The sequence below is a fragment of the Littorina saxatilis genome, linkage group LG9 (genome assembly GCF_037325665.1).
Source record: "Littorina saxatilis isolate snail1 linkage group LG9, US_GU_Lsax_2.0, whole genome shotgun sequence".
Lineage (NCBI taxonomy): Eukaryota > Metazoa > Mollusca > Gastropoda > Littorinimorpha > Littorinidae > Littorina > Littorina saxatilis.
The window spans coordinates 37647736-37668621 of NC_090253.1; the positions used below are offsets into that span (position 1 = coordinate 37647736).

Genomic DNA, 20886 nt, shown 5'->3' on the forward strand with positions numbered 1-20886 from the left:
AGATAGGAGAAAAATCGTCGTAGATAGATAGAAACTAAACCAAATCGGACCGGGTAGGTCCGACAAACTCAGATAGATAGGCGACAGTAAACCTATAGGACGTACACGTGTGTTTGTTAAACCCATTGCAGTCGGGTTTGGACAGCGCATTGTACGTTCATAAATAGGAGTAGCACTTTGAGATTAGGGCCAAAAATATCGTTGACGAGATAAGGGCTGAGGCCTGGGTCTCCCAACGATCAAAAATAGCAGTAAGAAGTCTCAGACTATCCTTGTAATAATATATTAGCCTGGTGAGGAAAGAACTGTTCTTCCGTTTGTAGCCAGAAAAACAAATAGCATCCCTTGCGGAATTTTAGCCTCCCAAGATTTAGCTAGTTAGGGAACAAATATATCCTGTACGGGATCAAAGACGTAGTTAGCTAGGCGCCGGACTGCAAAACCTCCTCGTAGTTAGATCTGGGGTTGGGAACTTAGGTGTCTTTTTGGATGAACATTTATAGAATGAAAGCGTGAGCCGGCAATGCGAATTTGGTATTACATGTACTGATGTAGTTTGTATTGATATAATATTTATGCTGGTCATTTGACCTTTTGGTAAATAAACTTGTTTGGAATTATACAATCTAAGTGTGGACTCCCTTTGTGTCTGATTGACGTTCAAGTTAATTGAGTTCCTGTTCTGTTTGTAGAATTAGTTGTTGACCAATCAAGCCGGAATCTTAGGAAAAGCAAAGAGTTAGCAGTAGACTAGGGTAGATTTGCATTGCACTAGGAAATAGGGAAAAACACAACGCGAGGTAAGATCACATAAAAATAACATCAACTGCATGCATTAGTCTGCAACGCTGGGCAGAGAGAAACAAATAGGCAAATTATCTCTCTCTGTTCCTCTTCACAACTTTTACTAGTTCTCGCCGGCAATTAGCTTAGAAATAACAACATAGAGTAAGCTGTAGAATTAGGAGAACTGCCACACATTGTAATGTTTATTGTGTTTTCATCTTTCAGCCCGGCAGTCAGCAGGCTCCACTGAGTGTCGGCTCTGACATGTCTCCTGCTCCTCAAAGGTAAGACAACTCTACTCTCATTAAATTTTGTTTCCATTCAATCCATATTTTTAGTGAATGATCAATGATATCGCTAGCCATTTTGCATACCGGTATTTCTCTACAATGTACATATAACCCTCCACCACGGAATGAGTCGGATGTTACCTCGCGCGGTTCTGCGCTAGGCCTAATATACGTCTGGGGGGTGTAAGGTATCAGTGTGAGGGACACCGTAGTCACAGGCTTATAACTCCAACAGTTTTAGCTCTTTTCTAAAACGGGTTTCCCCACTTGATAGAGCATAACAAACTCTTTAAAAAAAATGTAAAAATGTAAAAATCATGCAAAGTCATAAACCGGTTACTCTGTTACACAAAACAGTCAGTTCAGGTCTGAAACACAACTGTTGCATTTTCTGTCTGGAAGAAACTTGTCTCATGGAATAGCATTTGGCATGTATAACCAGTTGTAGATTTCATTTACGGAATTTTGACTTTTGTACAGTGTACGACCTCCAGAAATCTGAGATATCAGGTCTCAAACAGGAGGTAGTCGGGTAATTACGAAGTACAGTAGAACCCCCCTTTTAAGACGTCCACAAATCTGAGAAAATTGGATTTTAAAAAGGAGAGAATTTTAAATGGGTGTAATTTTACAGAGGTTATGATTCATGAACAAAAAAATCGAGAAAACAAGGTCTTAAAAAGGAGGGGGTCTTAAAAGGGGGGTTCCACTGTATACAAAAACAGTTCAGTACAGTAATGTCAACATTGCACCCACACGTAAGCGGATGCATTTTTTCGATTCTACTCTCTCCTCTGATGTTGAAGAATTTTGTTTAGCAAGAACAGCGTTGAAAGTCCACAAAATGGTGCACTGGCCTTTTGGCTAGTACTTCTCATAATTTACTAGCCAGAGAGCAAATATTACTCGCCAAACCAACCATTTGTTTCAGCAACTTTACTCGCATTTACATGTTTCTACTCGCCATGGCCTGAAGAATTGGGGTCTCATCGTAATTTTGTGTTTTGCTGTCGTTGCAGTTCTCCAGCACCAGGCCTGCCATCTCCATCTCCACAGCCCAACATCGTTCCGTCTCCCGCCAACAGAGGGATGATGGGTGTGCCCTCCCCTAGCACCTTTCTCAATACACCAGGTACAGGGTTTTTTAACAAACAGCATTTCTCATGGCAGCTGTGGTACCTGTGACAGAATGACATGCTTGGAACCAGCCGAAAGTGTCCCTCCACTGTAGGCGGCCTGTATATTTTGTTTGTTATAATAGACAAAGGAACTAAAGGTTTCCATGAAATTGGAGGTTTTCTCCCATTGAAGGGGCCTCACATCTCGGGTACAGTCGGACCTAAAAAATGAAAATAAAAATAAAAATAAAAAGTACAGTCGGACCTGTTGGAATAACCACCCAAAGGACCAACCAAAAGTGACCGTCATAGACAAGTGGTTGTTATGAAAATGAGAATTTTATTGAAGAAAAAAACCCTCGCCAGGGCTCCAATGGGATTGTTGTAATGGGCAGGTGGTCCTCCTTGAGAGGAGAGGGGTAGCTCAGTTTGTAGAGCACTGGACTAGTAATCCTAAGGGTCACGGGTTCGGATCCAGGCTGGGGCAGACTCAGAGATAGTATCGATGTCCCACCCCCTTGTCACCACAGTGGCATGTAAAAGACCTCGGTCATTCTGCCATAAGTGCTGGTGGCTGATTACACCAAAACATGTGCACAACTTGTTGCTGCTAGCTTTCCACTGGGAGGAAGCGACCCAAATTTCCTAGCATAGGATAATAAAGGAAATGGTCTTTTGAGAGAGGCTGGACTGTACATGCACAAGAATGTAGTGCATTTTCTTTCATTGACGCATATTGCAACGTCTTCACTGGTTCTGCACAGGCAACCCCCCTGCCTCTGTGCCCAGTCCGGGCAACCCCCAGCACACGTCCACAGAGGAACACATGTACCTGGAGAAACTCTGCATGCTGTCCAAGTACATCGATCCTCTCCGACGCTCCGTCAACAACCTGGAGAAGAACAAGGATGAAGGTAAAGAGCTATCGGGGCCGAGGTGCACGAGAAAGTTACCAGCCGGGTGGGAGTCAGCCGCAGTGTTGGATTAGTTGAAATTGAGATTTGTTGCCATTTCAACGCGGTTTGTTCTCACCCGCTTGGGTTTCACCCACTTTTGCTTTGTGCACCTCAGCCATGATGCATTGATCCAGTTAGTACAAGTTCACAATGTAAGTTGACACCAAATGGACTTTAGATTTAACATCATAAGTTGACAGTGAGGGTCATTTTTTTTGCTGTATGCTTTGAAGAATGTAAGTTAATGAGTCTGATAATGTTAACCAAGAAGTCTTGACTGTTAAGTTGGAGGATAAAAGTTGTTTGCTCGTTGCAGGCTTCTTTGAATATCCTTAGATGACCCGAGACTTGTTCCGCTACTGTTGTCTGTATGTAGAGCCTTTCCTTTTTACATTTAGTCAAGTTTTGACTAAATGTTTTAACATATAATGATATAGAGACGAGGGTCGTGGTGTATGTGTGTGTGTGAGTGTCTGTCTGTCTGTCTGTGCGTGTGTGTGTGTGTGTAGAGCGATTCAGACCAAACTACTGGACCGATCTTTATGAAATTTGACAGAGTTCCTGGGAATGATATCCCCGGACGTTTTTTTCATTTTTTTGATAAATACTTTTGATGGCGTCATATCTGGCTTTTTGTAAAAGTTGAGGCGGCACTGTCACACCCTCATTTTTCAATCAAATTGATTGAAATTTTTGTAAAGCAATCTTCGACGAAGGCCGGACTTCGGTATTGCATTTCAGCTTGGTGGCTTAAAAATTACTTAATGACTTTAGTCATTAAAAATCTGAAAATTGTACAAATTTTTTTTTTATATAAAACGATCCAAATTTACGTTCATCTTATTCTACATCATTTCCTGATTCCAAAAACATATAAATATGTTATATTTGGATTAAAAACAAGCTCTGAAAATTAAAAATATAAAAATTATGATCAAAATTAAATTTCCGAAATCGATTTAAAAACAATTTCATCTTATTCCTTGTCGGTTCCTGATTCCAAAAACGTATAGATATGATATCTTTGGATTAAAAACACGCTCAGAAAGTTAAAACGAAGAGAGGTACAGAAAAGCGTGCTATGCAGCACAGCGAAACCACTACCGCGCTGAACAGGCTCGTCAGTTTCACTTCGTTTTGCACAAGCGGTGGACTACGGTGATTGTGAAAAAATGCAGTGCGTTCAGTTTCATTCTGTGAGTTCCACAGCTTGACTAAATGTAGTAATTTTGCCTTACGCGACTTGTTGTTATTTGATCCTGATTAGTCTGATGCAAATCCAAAACTCTGACGGCTGCTTTTAAAGAAGATGGATTACATTTTAGCACTGAGTCTGCTTTCAGTGTTTTTTGTGTGTGGTTTTGACAGTGTTGGAATGCTTTGTATTGCAGACAGTAAAAAGAACTACACCAAGATGAAGAATCTCCTAGACATTCTCACAGACCCCAACAAAAGGTAATTTAAAAAAAATATTTGTTTTGGATCAGGAATTTGTAAACTAGTCGGCGGTCTAAATTTTAACTTGTAGCATATGTTTTGTACCTTGTGCATAGTTGAAACGGATGATAGCAGGTACAAAAGTTTCTGGTTGTACCGAGGAACCCCGTGTTAATTAAACTCCTTTGTGCACATATCCGCACGATAAAGATTCCAAGTTTACAGCAGAAGGCTCAGAGCTTGAAAACACATACATGGGTGGGATTCTACCGGTATATGCGGAAATCCGGATGCGTAATGTCTCTGGTGACATTTTTTTGGTTGTTAATTATAGAAATCCTTCAGCGTCTGGGGGCCCCCTAGACCCCCCTTACAATTCTTCATGACATTTTTCAGTCCCACCCTTGCACATATGCAGAAGAAAAAAAACCAAGTGTGTAGCATCGCACAATATGACAGCAAGCCTTCCCCCAGGAGGATGCAACTGGAATTTCCATGAGGGTCACCTCACAGGACAATATGACATTGCTTTAGTGGCTTTACCTTTATACATGGTGGTTGTACTTGCAGGGTGTCCATGCAGACATTGCTTCGCTGTGAACAAGCTCTGAATAACTGGCATCTCTACGTTATTCGACCTGTGAGTGGATAATCTTATTTAGAGATCAAATAACCAAAGGGAAGTCAGCGCTCTAAATGCATACGACATGCGTAATGGAGTAAGCGAGAGTTATACGGAACCAATCTCCTGGCACCTGAGAGAATAACAAGCATTGGAATGAACAAGCAACTTTCATCCTCCAACAATTATCTTAAAAAATGAGGATGAAAGTCGATTGTTCATTCCAATGCTTGTTATTCTCTCAGGTGCCAGGAGATTGGTTCCGTGTATAACTCTCGCTTACTCCATTACGCATGTCGTATGCATTTAGAGCGCTGACTTCCCTTTGGTTATTTGATCTGTGAGTGGATAGCTTGTGTGCCTCTTTATGGACAACCTTTCAAATCTCGTTTTCTTGCCTTGTCTGTCCTCTATCATTAATATATACTGTTTTTATTGTTTGCACTTATGTTCACTTTGTTCACGATTCCTTCCCGTGTACTTTTTTCCTCTGGAGTAGCTCCCTTGCTCCTCTGTCCGTGTCATCTGTGGGTTGTGCTGTGTCGTTCTGTCAGGGATTCTTCTTTCTTTCTGTTCTGTCGTCTATCTTCTTCTTGTGTAATTCTTATGCCTGATGAAGACCGTAGTGGTCAAAACGTCGCTTGTATTTGTTTCGTGTTCGTACTTTCAACGTGAGTACAGTGCTTTTTGGTCTTTGAGTATGTGACATGTGTTTTTTTGGTAGACTGTCATGTGTGTGTGTGGCTGTCTTGTCTGTCCGTCTCAGTGAGTTGGTTCCTTGTAAGAGTGTTCCATTCTATGTGTGTCTGTGTTTGTTTGTTTTTTGTTTTTTGTTTATTTAATTTGTTTCAAGTTATTTCTTATCATTTGGACCGCTTTTTATTTCATCGTTCTGATTTGCAAGCTTTTGGCATCTTACGAGCTCTTTCTTATCCTGAATTTGGTCATTGTTATCTAAATCTCTATTGCCTCTCCACCTACTTTTAAATACAGTCTCATTCAAGTGGCTTACCACCGGCAGCAGTACCGCGCGACAGTGGCAGCAACCTGCTGGGCCAACCCGTGTACGACGCCATCGCCGCCAACATCTCCTCCCCTACCCTCAACCACACTCTGCAGAGAACCTTCGGTCCCGCCATGTCGGCGCTGCTGGGGGAACGAATCAGGTGGGTGGTTTTGTGAACCAAGTGAGAAGTCAACAGCTTATGGAGAACTTGCCGGAGCATCCTTTACAGTGGTACCTGCGATGAAAGGACACCCTTGGACCAGCGAAAAGTGTCCCTATAATGTAGATGGCTGTCATGACAGGTATATTTTGGTGGAGATAATAGACAAAGGGATGCCAGAAAGTGTCCTTTTAAGGGAGGTGTCCTCTCATCGGAGGGGCCACACATCACAGGTACAGCTGTATGTTGGTTGAGCTGTGTTGGGTTTGATCCCAAACTTGGACTCAATAATCAACATTTGACAGCATTTTTGCCTCTTTCAAGAATATGATGTTTAGTGCTCACACCCATCAATATAGCGGTAGACACAGTGTGGCTGGTAAAGAAAGAAACAGATTTTTTTTCGGACAGACTCACTGATTTTTTTACCACTTTGAAAATGTAACAGAAATTGGGTCGTGTACGAGAGGAATACCACTTTGACTGAAACATTTTTTTAAAACAATACCTGAACCTCAAGTAAGATTGATGGAGTGGACTGAAGTAAATGAACATGTATGCTGTGAATAATTAAGTATGAATGGACACTGATGGATTGAGGTATGCAAGTGGATGGATTAAAAGCCTCACAATGATGTGCATGGCAACAACAACAACAAAAAATGCTGAAAAAGCAACAACAACAACAAAAAATGCTGAAAAAGCAACAACAAAAAATGCTGAAAAAGCAACATCAACAAAAATTGCTGAAAAAGCAACATCAACAAAAATTGCTGATAAAGCAACATCAACAAAAATTGCTGAAAAGGCAACAACATAAATTGCTGAAAAGGCAACAACAACAAACATTTAAAAAGCAACAACAACAATTGTTTGTTTACCTGTATGCATTTAATTCCTCCAGGTGTCCCAGCCCGCCCAGAAAGCGGAAGCATGAGGAGGTGGAGGAGGACCAGGCGAAGAAGGAGGGGCTGTCTAGCGTGTTGCAGAGAGAGATCGCCAACCTGGGGGTTCGATTCCGCGTGTCGCTGGACCCCCTGCACCACCCCGCCAACAAAACCATCCACCTGGTCTGCAAGCTGGGTGAGTCGGTGCTGATGTTTTCACCTTCACCGGACGTTGTGGGTCCATATGGCAGGGGTGGGATTTTTTCCCTCGATTCCCAGGAAGAATTTTGGCTTTTTTTGTTTTTGTTCTGTGAACAGGTCAACTACCTTTCACTGACATGTAGGGAGCAGCAATGTCATGTCATCCTGGCGAATGTGGCATCTTAGTTGCTATCTATTTGAAAATTCTGACTGATTATTAGGGTTTAACGTCCTCTTAGACCAACTGGTCTATATTGGGACAGGTATTGGTAATACTTTGAAGATATGGTGTGATACTTTGATTCGAACAAGCTCGCTGTGATTGTCTTCTTCGACACACCAGCATTGGGTTTGTCTCGTCAAAGTATCGAAATACGATCATGATAATCAGAGACGAGAGATGATGCATGCGTGTCTTCGTGTTTTCCAAGCCCTGAGACTTTCGCTGTGAACGTGGGATCTTTTTCGTGCGCATGTGTGCACACGGGGGTGTTCGGACACCGAAGAGAGTCTGCACAAAGTTGACTCCGAGAAATAAATCTCTCGCCGAACGTGGGGATCGAACCCACGCTGATAACGACCAACTGGCTACAAAGCCAGCGCGCTACCAACTGAGCTACGTCCCCGCCCTGAAAATTCTGCTCACCCACATCTTTATATACCCCTGTTGCAGGGATTCAGAGACCTTCAGTGGTGTGGTAGAAAAAAAATTGCATTCCTGATCTGTGAACCAGTGGTATTTACCTTCTGATACATTGAGTCCTTTACAAAGTTTGCAAGTGAAACATACTTAATTTAAACATATTTCTCTTTTAATTCATTCAAGCTATGATTCAACAATAATTTTAGAATATAACTCCTGAAATGATGAATTGAAAAGCAGCATCAGAAGACTGTGTTTAGCAGGGGTTATAACTCTGGCGGTTTCTGTTTTTGTCTAAACCTTCTTCTTTTCTAACCTGAGCAGTTAGCCCTTTTGAAAGTGTTTAATTGAAACAAACTGACTTGAAACTTGTTTCTTATTTGGTTCAAGCTATGGTTCAACAATTATTTGAGATTATACCACCTACAAGGATAAAATCATAAGCTACAAGTAAAAAAGTGTAGTACAAGGGAGGTGACTTATTTTCTGTGTTTGCTTTGTTTGCATGGCGATTTTCCTTTAATGCAGTAAACATTTGTTTTAAACAAAGACAAAACTAGGTGATGAAATCAAATACCTTCAAGTTTACAAGATTTTTTAATTATGTGCATCTCCAATTTTAAGTTTTTGTTTAGGCCGCTTCTAAAACCCTTCTTGAAATTTGTTTACCACTTGTTTTTGTAGACCCACTAGCAAGAGTGATGCAACCAAACACCTTCAAGTATAGCGGTTTTTGATTTTGTGCATTCATCCCCCTCCCCCCCCCCCCCCCCCCCCCCAAGTTTTCAAGATGTATATATTATGCATCTCCAAAAAGCTTGTTTGTTCTAAGATTTAAAGTCAGGAGAGATGGTAAAATTCATTTTCGGCTGGGGGGCGCTACGCCCCAGCAAGGGCACTGCCCCTGCACCCCGCCAGATCCTTAGCAGCCTCTGAACCCCGGCCTTCCAAAATGTTCAGTCCTGGCAACATTTGGGGCTCCCACCCATGATATGGAGTCAGAAGGGTCTTTAAATGCCGATATCTCAAACTATTGGGAATTTTTCAGGGAAATTTTAAAAATGCTTCAGGCGCCCAAACTACTTTTTTTTTCTAAAATTGTATTAAACTAGGTAAAAAAAACAACCACACACACAAAAACAAAGGCGACAGGTCATTTCCGGTACTTGTCACTGTAAAAAAAAGATGTGGGTCCAAAAGATGTGGGTTTTGTTTCTTTGAGAGTCATGGGTCCAAGTTGACCCACACCATCGGCAAAGGACCCATGCCGTCTTCCATGTGTAGTCAAAGGCGCAGTCTGGTGAAGGTTGAAGAAGTGATGGCACAATGTGGTTTGTTAACCGGTGAGAAAGTCTCGCAATGTCTCCACTGCTAGGGGAACAAACCAGGTGGGCGATTTTGAAGTGAACATCTTGGTGGGTGCATTGTTATGTTATATGAAGTCTTATATTGCGCGCGTATCTCCAGACTCGGACTCAAGGCGCAGGGAGCTATTTATGCCGTGTGAGATGGAATTTTTTACACAATACATCACGCATTCACATCGACCAGCAGATCGCAGCCATTTCGGCGCATATCCTACTTTTCACGGCCTAGTATTCTAAGTCACACGGGTATTTTGGTGGACATTTTTTTTTATCTCAATGCCTATACAATTTTGCCAGGAAAGACCCTTTTGTCAATCGTTGGATCTTTAACGTGCACACCCCAATGTAGTGTACACGAAGGGACCTCGGTTTTTTGTCTCATCCGAAAGACTAGCACTTGAACCCACCACCTAGGTTAGGAAAGGGGGGAGAAAATTGCTAACGCAATCAGGTTAGAAGTTTGGGTATGTAGCATTGAAATCTCTTTTTTTGTTCACCCACCCTCCCCTCCCATTGTATTTGGGTTTACTTTTGTTGTTTTGTTTTGTTTAGAACCCCTCTGCCAGTTTCCCATTGACATAAAACTGTGGCACAAGGGGAGAGTAGTGTGGAGTCTTATTTCTAATGTAGGTTGCTTCCCTTCAGCTGAGAGATCAACAGAAATCCAAGCTGTTGCAAGAAGAGCAACTTTAGGGTATTCTCACACTTACACTGAAATGGTTGTAACTCTTTGTGTAATTATACAGTTATCTATTTGCAGATGTGAAATGGTTGTAACTCTATGTGTAATTATACCGTTATCTATTTGCAAATGTGAAATGGTTGTAACTCTGTGTGTAATTATACAGTTATTTATTTGCAGATGTAAAATGGTTGTAACTCTGTGTGTAAATTTGCAGATGTGAAATGGTTGTAACTCTATGTGTAATTTTACCGTTATCTATTTGCAGATGTGAAATGGTTGTAACTCTGTGTGTAATTATACAGTTATCTATTTGCAGATGTGAAATGGTTGTAACTCTGTGTGTAATTATACCGTTATCTGTCTGCAGATGATCTCAACCTGCCCAGTGTTCCACCAGTGTTGGTGACCATTCCACCGGAGTACCCTAAAGACAGTCCCTTATGTGAGCCAAAAACTTGCCCTGGTTATGGTAAGTTGCCATTATTTTCTGTGTGTTAGTGTGTCTGTGTCTGTGTGTGTGTGTGTGTGTGTGTGTATGCGTGTGTGTACACTTTTTTCTTTTTTTAAATCCATGTATGGATTTTTTTTAATCCACACATGAGCAGCTTGATTCTTCCGCTTAATGAAAGGATGTTTGAACCCAAACGAGCGCAGTCAGCCGACACTGGTTGATTTTCATTCACATTTCATTATGACCATTCTCATACAGAGAAGGGTTTCAGTTATGATTTAACAACTACATGTAGTTGTGAGGATTCCTCTCTCTCTCTCTCTCTCTCTTTCTCTCTCTCTCTTTCTCTCTTCTTCTTCTTCTTCTTCTTCTTCTTTCTCCTTCTTTCTCCTTCTTTCTCCTTCTTCTTTCTTCTTCTGTGTTCAACTGTCTGCACGATCAAAGTCTCTCTCGATCAAAGTCTCTCTCCGAGGGATGCCGCAAAGCTGGCCGTGCGGCGAAGTTCATCTGCCGTTCCCCAGAGTTTGGTCCAAAGGTCCATTCCATCTGGCCACTGCTCTCGGCGCCTTGCTTTGTGGGAGGGACTCTCTCTCTCTCTCTCACCCCCCTCTCTCTCTTTCTCTCGCTCGCTCTCTCTCTCTCTCGCTCGCTCTCTCTCTCTCTCTTCCCCTCTCTCTCTCCCCCCTCTCTCTCTCTCCTTTTTTTGAAGCGTAAAGGCTGTAGGATAAAACTGAACTCAACTGCTTCTGGCACATTGCAGATGCCAGCCGTTTCTTCAAAAGTGTGGGTAACATTCTGTCAGAGATGATGCGTCGGATGTCAGATTACTCCCTCACGGCACTGCTGAATGCTTGGGTAAGGTTATGACTTCTTGTTACTCAGTAAAGTTCCTTTGGCAAACTTTCAAGATTGATGGTTTTGATCCGATGCTTTGAACAAGTTGCTACACAATAACTTATTTGCTATTGAAACAACATCTAACCCTGTGCAAAACATTTTTTTGGGTGATTTGAAGCCTTGGGGGACGGAGGGCGCAGGGAGAAAGGGGAGGGAGAAAGGCTGTTGGCTGTACGTTTAGTTTCATATCTCGTCAGTATTGTACTTTTGATCATAGTTATACAGTATTTTGTCCATTTCATTGTGAATTTTGATATGAGACCAAATTTAAATTGCACTGCATTGTTTAATTCACTTTTTGTGATTTTCAGGAGATGAGTGTTCGCAAAGCGTGTGCTCCGTCACTGTCGGCAGACACCACCATGCAAGTGATGTTCTGACCACTGCGCCACTGCATGAAGCTGAAAATGTTATTATAAAGTATTTTGCCTCAGACGCAGATTTGTGGCCAACATGCGTAGTATGTTTTGACTACAGTGAAACCCCCATTTTAAGACCTCCACAAATCAGAAAATCAAGTCTTAAAAGGGAGGGAGTCTTAAAACTGAGACAAATTTACAGAGGTAATGAACAGAAAGTCTGAGAATATTCTTTCTTTCTTTCTATCTTTATTTGGTGTTTAACGTCGTTTTCAACCATTCAAGGTTATATCGCGACGGTCTGAGAATATGGAAGGAGTCTTAAATCGGGGGGTCTTAACAAGGGGTTCCACTGTACTGAGATAGCACTAGCGGGTACAGACATTGTTCCAACAGCTACAGTGTTGACTGTAAGATGCTGAGGTCTCTTGTGTTTTGTATGGGACCACAAGCAGTGACGTGATCATAGTCATTCTTGGTTGCATTGATCTAAATATGTTAGTTTTTGCATGAATTATGTTGGTGCTTGTGAATACTGATTGTTTGGTATCAAAAACATTTGCTAAAGTCAGTAATGTAGTCTTTTAATCAGTGTTTGTACTTTAAAGGAAGGCTTTGCTTTGAAATATTAAAATGATGAAATGTTTGAAGGAATATTTCTGAGGGGTTTAAAGTGTATGTGTAGGCACGATTAGCAAGTCATGCTACGCAGCATTTGATTTTGGATCAGGTAGGCATGTCCGCGCAATAACCAGATATAGAAATGTTAAAACGATGAAATGTGTGAGTGAATATTTCTGAGGGGTTTAAAATGCAGTGTAGGCATGATTTGCAAGTCGTGCCACCAAAAATACAAACACACAGTCGGACACACACACACACACACACACACACACACACACACACACACACACACACACACACACACACACACACACACACACACACACACACACACACACACACACACACACACACACACACACACACACACACACACACACACACACACACACACACACACACACACACACACACACACACACACACACACACACACACACACACACACACACACACACACACACACACACACACACACACACACACACACACACACACACACACACACACACACACACACACACACACACACACACACACACACACACACACACACACACACACACACACACACACACACACACACACACACACACACACACACACACACACACACACACACACCACACACACACACACACACACACACACACACACACACACACACACACACACACACACACACAAAAGTCACATTAAAACATTAATAATATAAGATTTTGCTTAGTGAATCTCAAACAGTCGCTCTTTTTTCAGTACATGTTGTCACTTTCACAGGGTTAATTCGGGACTATACCCATTCTTGAAAAGTTATTTAATACTGCAAAGTAATTAAAAGTTACATCTTGTGTTTATTGTGAATGACACTCTCAGGCTTGCTGTCTCTGACAACAATATTTATTGCAGAGGATGTGATGGTTGTATATAGCTATTCTGATGAACACGTGGGGGAATTCGGGGGCTGTGATTGGATAATCTCTTCCGATCATCAAAGCATAATGCTACGGAAGTCGGCCATTTTTCTCAATATCCAAAAGCATATTGTCAATAACAAAGACGCATGGTTCCGGTTTCTTCCACGTGTATAAAGTACACGCATACCTCGCCAGGTTTGTTTCTGTGACTAGTCGACAGACGAGGCCATTTGCTTTGTGTGTGTTTTTGTTGTTGCTTACTGTACATGACATACATTACGTGTAAAATCCAGTTCTTTAACAGGCAACAAACCTTGCAAATTTCCAGAAGCTGCAATCTGAAGCGACCTATCTTTGATTCTAGCAGACGATCTCTCCAATGTTTAACACAAAATCAGCAAACTCTCCTGTCACATAGAACGTCCATTGTATAGTGCAATGTTGAAATGAAGTTACCGGTCTGAAACATTTAGTCGTTTCTTCTGAGACAATCCTTGTTCTCTTATCATCTACAGATTTACCGCAGTCTTCACCACGCGAATTCCCAACAGAAGTCAGACTTTCGAACATACAATATACGTAGGCAAGCATGATACGTCATGACGTCATATGATTCCTAGCATATTGACGTAATGCTAAACATCCGGTTATCTCGAGTTTTCTCCGTAATACATGTCCGTGGGTTTTTCAATGTTCGGTTATTTCCGTGGCTTCATGCGGAAAGGGAACCGTCGTCTGCAATCAACGACATGGACCATTCTGGTACTTGTTGCTGACAAAAACATGATTTTAACACAGAATTTAATGTCAGAATAGCTATATAAACGCTATTGTGTTTTCATCGTAGCAATAGGGTCCGATATTTAGACTCGAACAAGTATAATGTGACTCGTCTTCGACTCGTCGGCATTATACTTGTCTCGTCTAAATATCGGGCCCTATTGCTACGCTGAAAACACAATAGCTGTTAATAATGGTCGTGAGAGATGGAATTCAGGAGTAAATATGAAAGAGCAGAGCATGAATGACATGATTTTGAATGTTTCCCATGCCATTGTAAATGAATAAAATCCAAGAACGATTTTGGGGTTGTTCTCTGTCTGTATATAAACTATACCAAAAGTTCTTTATTTCAATCCTGTGTGTGTGTAAGTGTGTTAACCCTTACACTGGTGCAATTCTGTAACACATGTTACATAGCCACTGGTGAATTAACAGAGTGAAAAAAACGGTCATATAGGTTTTCGCATCCATGGGAGGTAATCGGAACCGACCAAACAGACTGAGCCAGTAGCGCAACATATGTCGTGACAACCAGGTGACAGTATAGGTAAAGTAGCGTGACATATGTCGCGTCAACCAGCCTAAGGGTTAAGAAGGGATGTGAAGTTTGGAATAGTGGAATCTCTTCCTCTGCTTGTGTGTGCGTGTTTAAAGCCCCAGTCTGCCCCAAATGGTTTACAGAACGATTTAAATCTTCTCATGAAAAAAGCAGTTCTAACCTTATGGCACACACTTGCAATAGCATTTAACAGCATTAAATGACACAGTTCCTTTGAATGGCTATTTAGCTCACGTAAACCACACACCAGATTTCGTGGTTTATCTAACCCCTGAGCCATCCTGGACCCGTGTGATCCACTTTCCTTTTTTTCACAATTTAGTTGTCAGTTTGTGATTTCAATGCGACTCGCTGTATCTGCAATAGCACGTTATTGTGTACCTCTGAATCTAAAACGCAACAAAAGCTGCAAGTCACACAAACTTATCGGCGGCGGTTGGCTTCAAAGAAGCAAGCGCTATGCAGAAAATTCGTCTGCTTGGCAAACACAACCTTGCGTGACCTGTTTCCGGGCTCCCTTTTTTCAAACTTTCAAAACTTCAAATTGTCCTGATCTTGTCTTGAAAAAAAATTCTCTTATGATTTAAGAATGTTTGTGTAACAAGCTGTCAATTTATTATTTAGATTTTAAAAGTTAGGTCTAGCGCCAAAACGAGGCGTCCGATTTGTCTCATTGTAAAACCGGCTGACCACGCAAAATTAAATTCATTGAAAAATGCTTGCTCTTTACAGAAGGCACCTAGGATGTTCTCAAGCGGTGAGTGTTTAAACAAAGGGAGTTTGTACTGTGTGTCAAAGCCTGACAGTGTCTGTGACCAGAAACTGATGGTTTACGTGAAGCTGAGTGTGTCTTTGAGGGATGTGAAGTTTGAAATAGTGGAATATTTTCCTCTGCTTGTGTGTGTGTGTGTGCGTTTCTCTGTGTATGTGTGTGTGTGTATTTGGGTTTCTCTGTGTCTGTCTATGTGCAACTAAGGGGTAGTAATGCAGACCTTACTGTTTTCTTCTCACTCATCAAGCATTCACCATTTCTCAGCGGGAGGCAGGGGTCATTTTTCAGCAAGTTTACAACCAGCTCGAGCGTACGTTTACGATCTACAGGAAACAATGTAAGACACTGTTTCTCCTCTTTTCAAGCCGCTTACCCCTCCCCGAACCAACAGTCTGCTCGCCTTCTGGCACATTTAGGACTTGTTTGGTGCCTCACCTGAGAGATAAGGCAGGTGCGCTTCCCTTTGATGTGTGCCGCCTTAGGCCTCAGGCCTTAAGAGCTGTGTCGACAAGGTGTGGGAGAGCTGAGGGTGTTATGTAATCACTGAGGGTGCAGGTGTATACCCGGGAACTTTGATGTTAGAGTGGGAGGCGGACGAGGCCTTTTTGATGAAGTCTTGGGGAGGGGTGGGGGTGGTAAATGAGAGTTAATTCACTTATACTTGAATAAGGTTCGGTATGTTGTGTGGGAAAGGAAGCGGGCTTGAAGTTAAACGCTGAACATCTGTTTGTCTGTGTCATAGACTGTCTGTGTCGATGTTTTTGTCTGTCGGCATCGGTGCCCTATTTATTTGAAACTTCGTGTGTAAGTGTGTGTGTGTGTGTGTGTGTGCGTGCGTGCGTGTGTGTCTGTGGAGGGGGACTGGGCGAAAAGGGGCACAAAATAATGATGAGTGCATATATACAGAATAAGCATTGCCACCCCACAATGAAACTATTCTATTTGCTTCCTCCATGTCCTGTCTTCCTAGTCTGACATTTTTGAATTAATTTTGTTTTCTTTGTGAATATTTCTGGGGGTTTCCAGGCTGTCGACTTAACAGCAAATAGAGTCATTTAATGCTGGTTTGTTTTTGTTTTCCAAAGCACGCTACGGAATCAAATCTTGCAACTTCATGGACGCTAATGACCTTCCCTGTATCACTAAAGGCAACCCCCCGCAACGCACTTCAGAAAGCAGTAGGTAACTGCGATTCTGCCAGAAAAAAAAGATCGACTCGGATATGTTTAGTGCAACGACCTGTGTTACCCTATGCAACCTCGTTTACCGACACACCTCCCCCACTATAGTGTCTGTCGGTTTGTCCGTCTGTCTGTCTGTGTCTGTCTGTCTGTGTCTGTCTGTCTCTCTCTCTGTCTGTCTCTCTCTCTGTCTGTCTCTCTCTCTCACACACACACACTCACACACACACACACAGGCACACACATTGCTTTGCTTCCGGGCGGTCAATTAAGTTGTCGTCCACTTTAGTCTTATGTGAATTTATTAGTATATCCCCCCTTGTACACACACATTGTGTTTGTTGCAATAAATAATCGACCTCTCTCTCTCTCTCTCTCTCTCTCTCTCTCTCTCTCCCTCCCATCCGCTCCCGCCGGCCCTCCCGCCCCCAACCCACGCACCCCTCATCCAACCTTACCATCAGCAGTTTTTTTCTCCCACCCACCCACCTTCTCGTTTTCTCTGAGTCTGCATTCTTGTGACTCCTGCTTGTTTGCGTGTTTGTTTGCTTACAAGAGCAACAGAACCCAACTGCATACACGCAAATATACATCATAGTGATTCAATGGTTCAGGCAGCTCCACACAAAAATGGCTCATACGCAGCAAAATGCCACTTGACGTCAGAGACAGAATATCATCACCTCTGTCGGTAGCGCAGAGGTAATAGCGACTTTGCCAGGGTACATTATTGCCACAGGTATGAGAGAGAGAGTAAAATAACGACAATTAATGCTGACAATGACGTGTCACAGCTTACGATGGCAGGGGGTGGTGGTGGTGGGGGGGTTATGTTCTTGTCTGTATATTGTGGATGTTATTGTGTCTCCTTTCGTTGTTTTTAGTTTTTTGTCGTTATTTATTTTATTTATTCTTTATTCGTTTCATTAAAAAAAAAAATCTTCTACATGTGTATCTAATGTATTTCATATACCCCTTGCTCTCTTCACACGCACAAATGATCGATAATAATCTTTAGACATGTAGGCCCTACCTATAATCGGACTGAAGATTTTGTGTTGCTGATTTGTTTTATATAGCTTCAATGCTACTTCTTCTTCTTCTTCTTCTTCTTCTTCTTCTGCGTTCGTGGGCTGAAACTCCCACGTACACTCGTGTTTTTTGCACGAGTGGAATTTTATACGTGTATGACCGTTTTTTACCCCGCCATTTAGGCAGCCATACGCCGTTTTCGGAGGAGCTTCAATGCTACAAATATGAGGACGTTTTTGCGAAACAGGCTCTGACTTTTTCTCATTACTTTGCACTCATTTTGGTGGCACTAATCACTGACAATGTTAGTGCTTGCTGCTTCGATCGTTCTGTCAGGCGTCCTCAATCGCCGTCCGCGGCTCGATTTTAATGTTTCTCGGCCTCCTTTACCAGAGTTTATGACTGCAGACATATAGACTATACTGTAGGTAAAAAAAAGACAGGGGCGGGCGAAGCAGGCATTACATACCCGTGCTGTAATGGTAGGTTTAAGTCATTATCTTCCGCTGGTGATGGTGAAAGCTGCATGCCATGGCTGAATGCTGTGGGGAGGTCATACCTGGTCTTTGTTCCCCTTTCTTCTCTCAGGTGACTTTGTAAACGGACAGGCTTTGAGAAAGGGGGGAGGGGGGCCGGGGCGCTGGCAGTTGGCAGTGTTGTTATTATTGTTTTAGTGTTTAACGTCTGTTTTTAATATTTGGCCTAATCGATGCAGGCTGGCGGAAAGCTAGCATTCCTGCAAGCAGCGTGCCGTGACGGACTGTTTTCACGGGTTGTTGCCCTGCACGCGCTCATTGTTGTTATAGCGGCAAAAATCACGCGTAAAAAGCACTCGCTGAACACCTCATTAGACCGACCAACCTGTAAAGGGATGGGGGGAGGGGGAGGCTGGTGGGGGGGGGGGGGGGGGTGAGTTGGGTGAAAAGGCGGCCGTAAAGGAGAAAGGACAAAGTCAAACCGAAGGACGGCGGCGAGTGTTAACCCTTTCAGTCCCATCCGTTTTTGGCCAACTTCTAAGTTTCTAGCGAATTTTGTGTACTACCAGGCCCACACAATCAAAGTTGAGGGGCCAGGTTCACGGGCCAGCACAACCGTATGGAAAGCCGTTTGGCTCATAATCTATACGCGCGTAATAAATAATTCATACGCGCGTAAGAAATGATTCATACGCGCGTACTAAATAATTAATACGCGCGTAATGATTGATTCATACACGTGTAATAAATAATTCATACACGTGTAAGAAATGATTAAATACACGTGTAATAAATAATTACACGTGTATTTAAACATTTCTTACACGCGCATGAAATGTTAATTACACGTGTATTTAATCATTTTTTACACGAGTATGAAATATTTATTACACGTGTATTTAATAATTACACGTGCAACAAGAAATAAATACACGTGTATTAATCATTTATTACGCGTGTATTTATGTTTTATTACACGTGTAATGGTTATGAGCCAAACGGCTTTCCATAATTACAGTGCCGCCCTCCCTCAGCACACCGCGTTCGGCCCGGACAACCCCTCCACACTCACACACACACACACACACACACACATACACACACACACACACACGCAAACACACACACACACACACGCAAACACACACACCAACACACATACATACACACACACATGAACGCAAACACACACACATGAACGCAAACACACACACACACACACACACACACACACAGTGTTGACCACCTCCAGTCTATGAAACCTGCCCCAGGTTTCAGTGGACCATCAAGCTTTTTGTTGTTATTGGTGGTGGTCACGGTGGTGGTGGTCACGGTGGCGGTGGTCGTGGTGGTGGTGGTGTGTGTGTGTGTGTGTCTGTGTCTGTGTCTGTGTCGGTTAGCTCTAACTCCAGATACAAAACTCTGTGTGTGTGTATGTGTGTGTGTGTGTGTGTGTTTAGGCAAAAAAAAAGTTGTATGCTTCTGGTAACATGGCTACAAAAAATATGGTAGGTAGGTAGGGATTTTTTGTTTTGTTTTTTGTTTTGGGTCAGGGTAGAAAATAACTATACAGTGACGCAAAGAGACTGGACTTACTATACAAAGAGAAAGACAACACATTACAAAACAAATGAGACAAAAGGGATGCGGGGTTATCCCCCTTGTGTCGTCTGCCGACTGTTACTTTCGTTTTGACGCCTTTTTTTTGCTTTTTACATTTAGTCAAGTTTTGACTAATGTTTTAACGTAGAGGGGGGAATCGAGACGTGGGTGTGGTGTATGTGTGTGTGTGTAGAGCGATTCAGAGAAAACTACTTGACCGATCTTCATGAAACTTGACATGAGAGATCCTGAGTATGGTATCTCCAGACGTTTTTTTCATTTTTTTGATAAATGTCTTTGATGACGTCATATCCGGCTTTTCGTGAAAGTTGAGGCGGCACTGTCACGCTCTCATTTTTCAACCAAATGGGGTCCAGGGGAGGACATGTGGACCTGGGGAGTACGGGGGCAAGGCCCCGTTGGGGGGGTCTGGGGGGCCAAGCCCCCCTGAAGCTGAAGAGTTTTTGCCATTTTATGAACAATTTATGGCTTATCCTTGATTTTAAACATGATCAACTGGTGTCAGCAACCACTCATTATTTCTTTTAAAGTTAGTATTAAATCTTCTTTTTTTTGGACAGCCGCGGGAGGGGGGGGGTGTTCCGGAACCCCTGTACCCCCCCCCCCCCCCTTAATCTGCCCCTGGTCTTTGAACTATAAAATCATGACCTTGGGTTTGAACTCATTGCTGTTACACTCTCATCAAAGAGACTAATGAGTAGATAATGACCGTGTGAAGATGAAGAAGAAAGTTTAAGAGCGGTGGCCTTTAAACTATTTAAGATCATAACATGAGATGTGAGCTAATTGCCGTTACACTTTCCGACTAGTTAATTAGAGGTAGTTGGTGATTATGCTAAAGCGAGAATTATTACTTCTGACGTCAGAAGAAAGACTGAGACAGTTAATTACTTTTCCACGATGTTACGCTGGATCATGCGCAAGTAAGCGTTCAGTGCACTTGTAGAAATGTAGGTTGTGCTGTTAAAAGCACAACTGTAAGATCTTTTTTTATATGATCAAAACCGAATTACACCTTTGTTTTTGTATGGTGAAGAAAAAACGAATTACACCTTTG

At 42.4% G+C, this 20886-nt stretch overlaps 1 protein-coding gene and 1 long non-coding RNA gene across 4 annotated transcripts in view; one reads left to right on the forward strand and one right to left on the reverse strand.

The window, feature by feature from the left end:
- LOC138975973 (mediator of RNA polymerase II transcription subunit 15-like) overlaps positions 1-12812 on the forward strand; it is a 32909-nt gene extending 20097 nt beyond the window's left edge. For all 3 annotated transcript variants that reach the window (XM_070348751.1, XM_070348752.1, XM_070348753.1), the window contains 10 exons: positions 1012-1070; positions 2096-2208; positions 2959-3108; positions 4542-4605; positions 5158-5227; positions 6203-6375; positions 7280-7458; positions 10526-10627; positions 11370-11464; positions 11818-12812. In XM_070348751.1, coding sequence (XP_070204852.1) covers positions 1012-1070; positions 2096-2208; positions 2959-3108; positions 4542-4605; positions 5158-5227; positions 6203-6375; positions 7280-7458; positions 10526-10627; positions 11370-11464; positions 11818-11886 — 1074 coding nt within the window. In that variant the 3' untranslated portion in view covers positions 11887-12812. The remainder of the gene's footprint in view (positions 1-1011; positions 1071-2095; positions 2209-2958; positions 3109-4541; positions 4606-5157; positions 5228-6202; positions 6376-7279; positions 7459-10525; positions 10628-11369; positions 11465-11817) is intronic.
- LOC138975977 (uncharacterized) overlaps positions 1-20886 on the reverse strand; it is a 290855-nt gene that overhangs the window by 149058 nt on the left and 120911 nt on the right. The window lies entirely within an intron of this gene.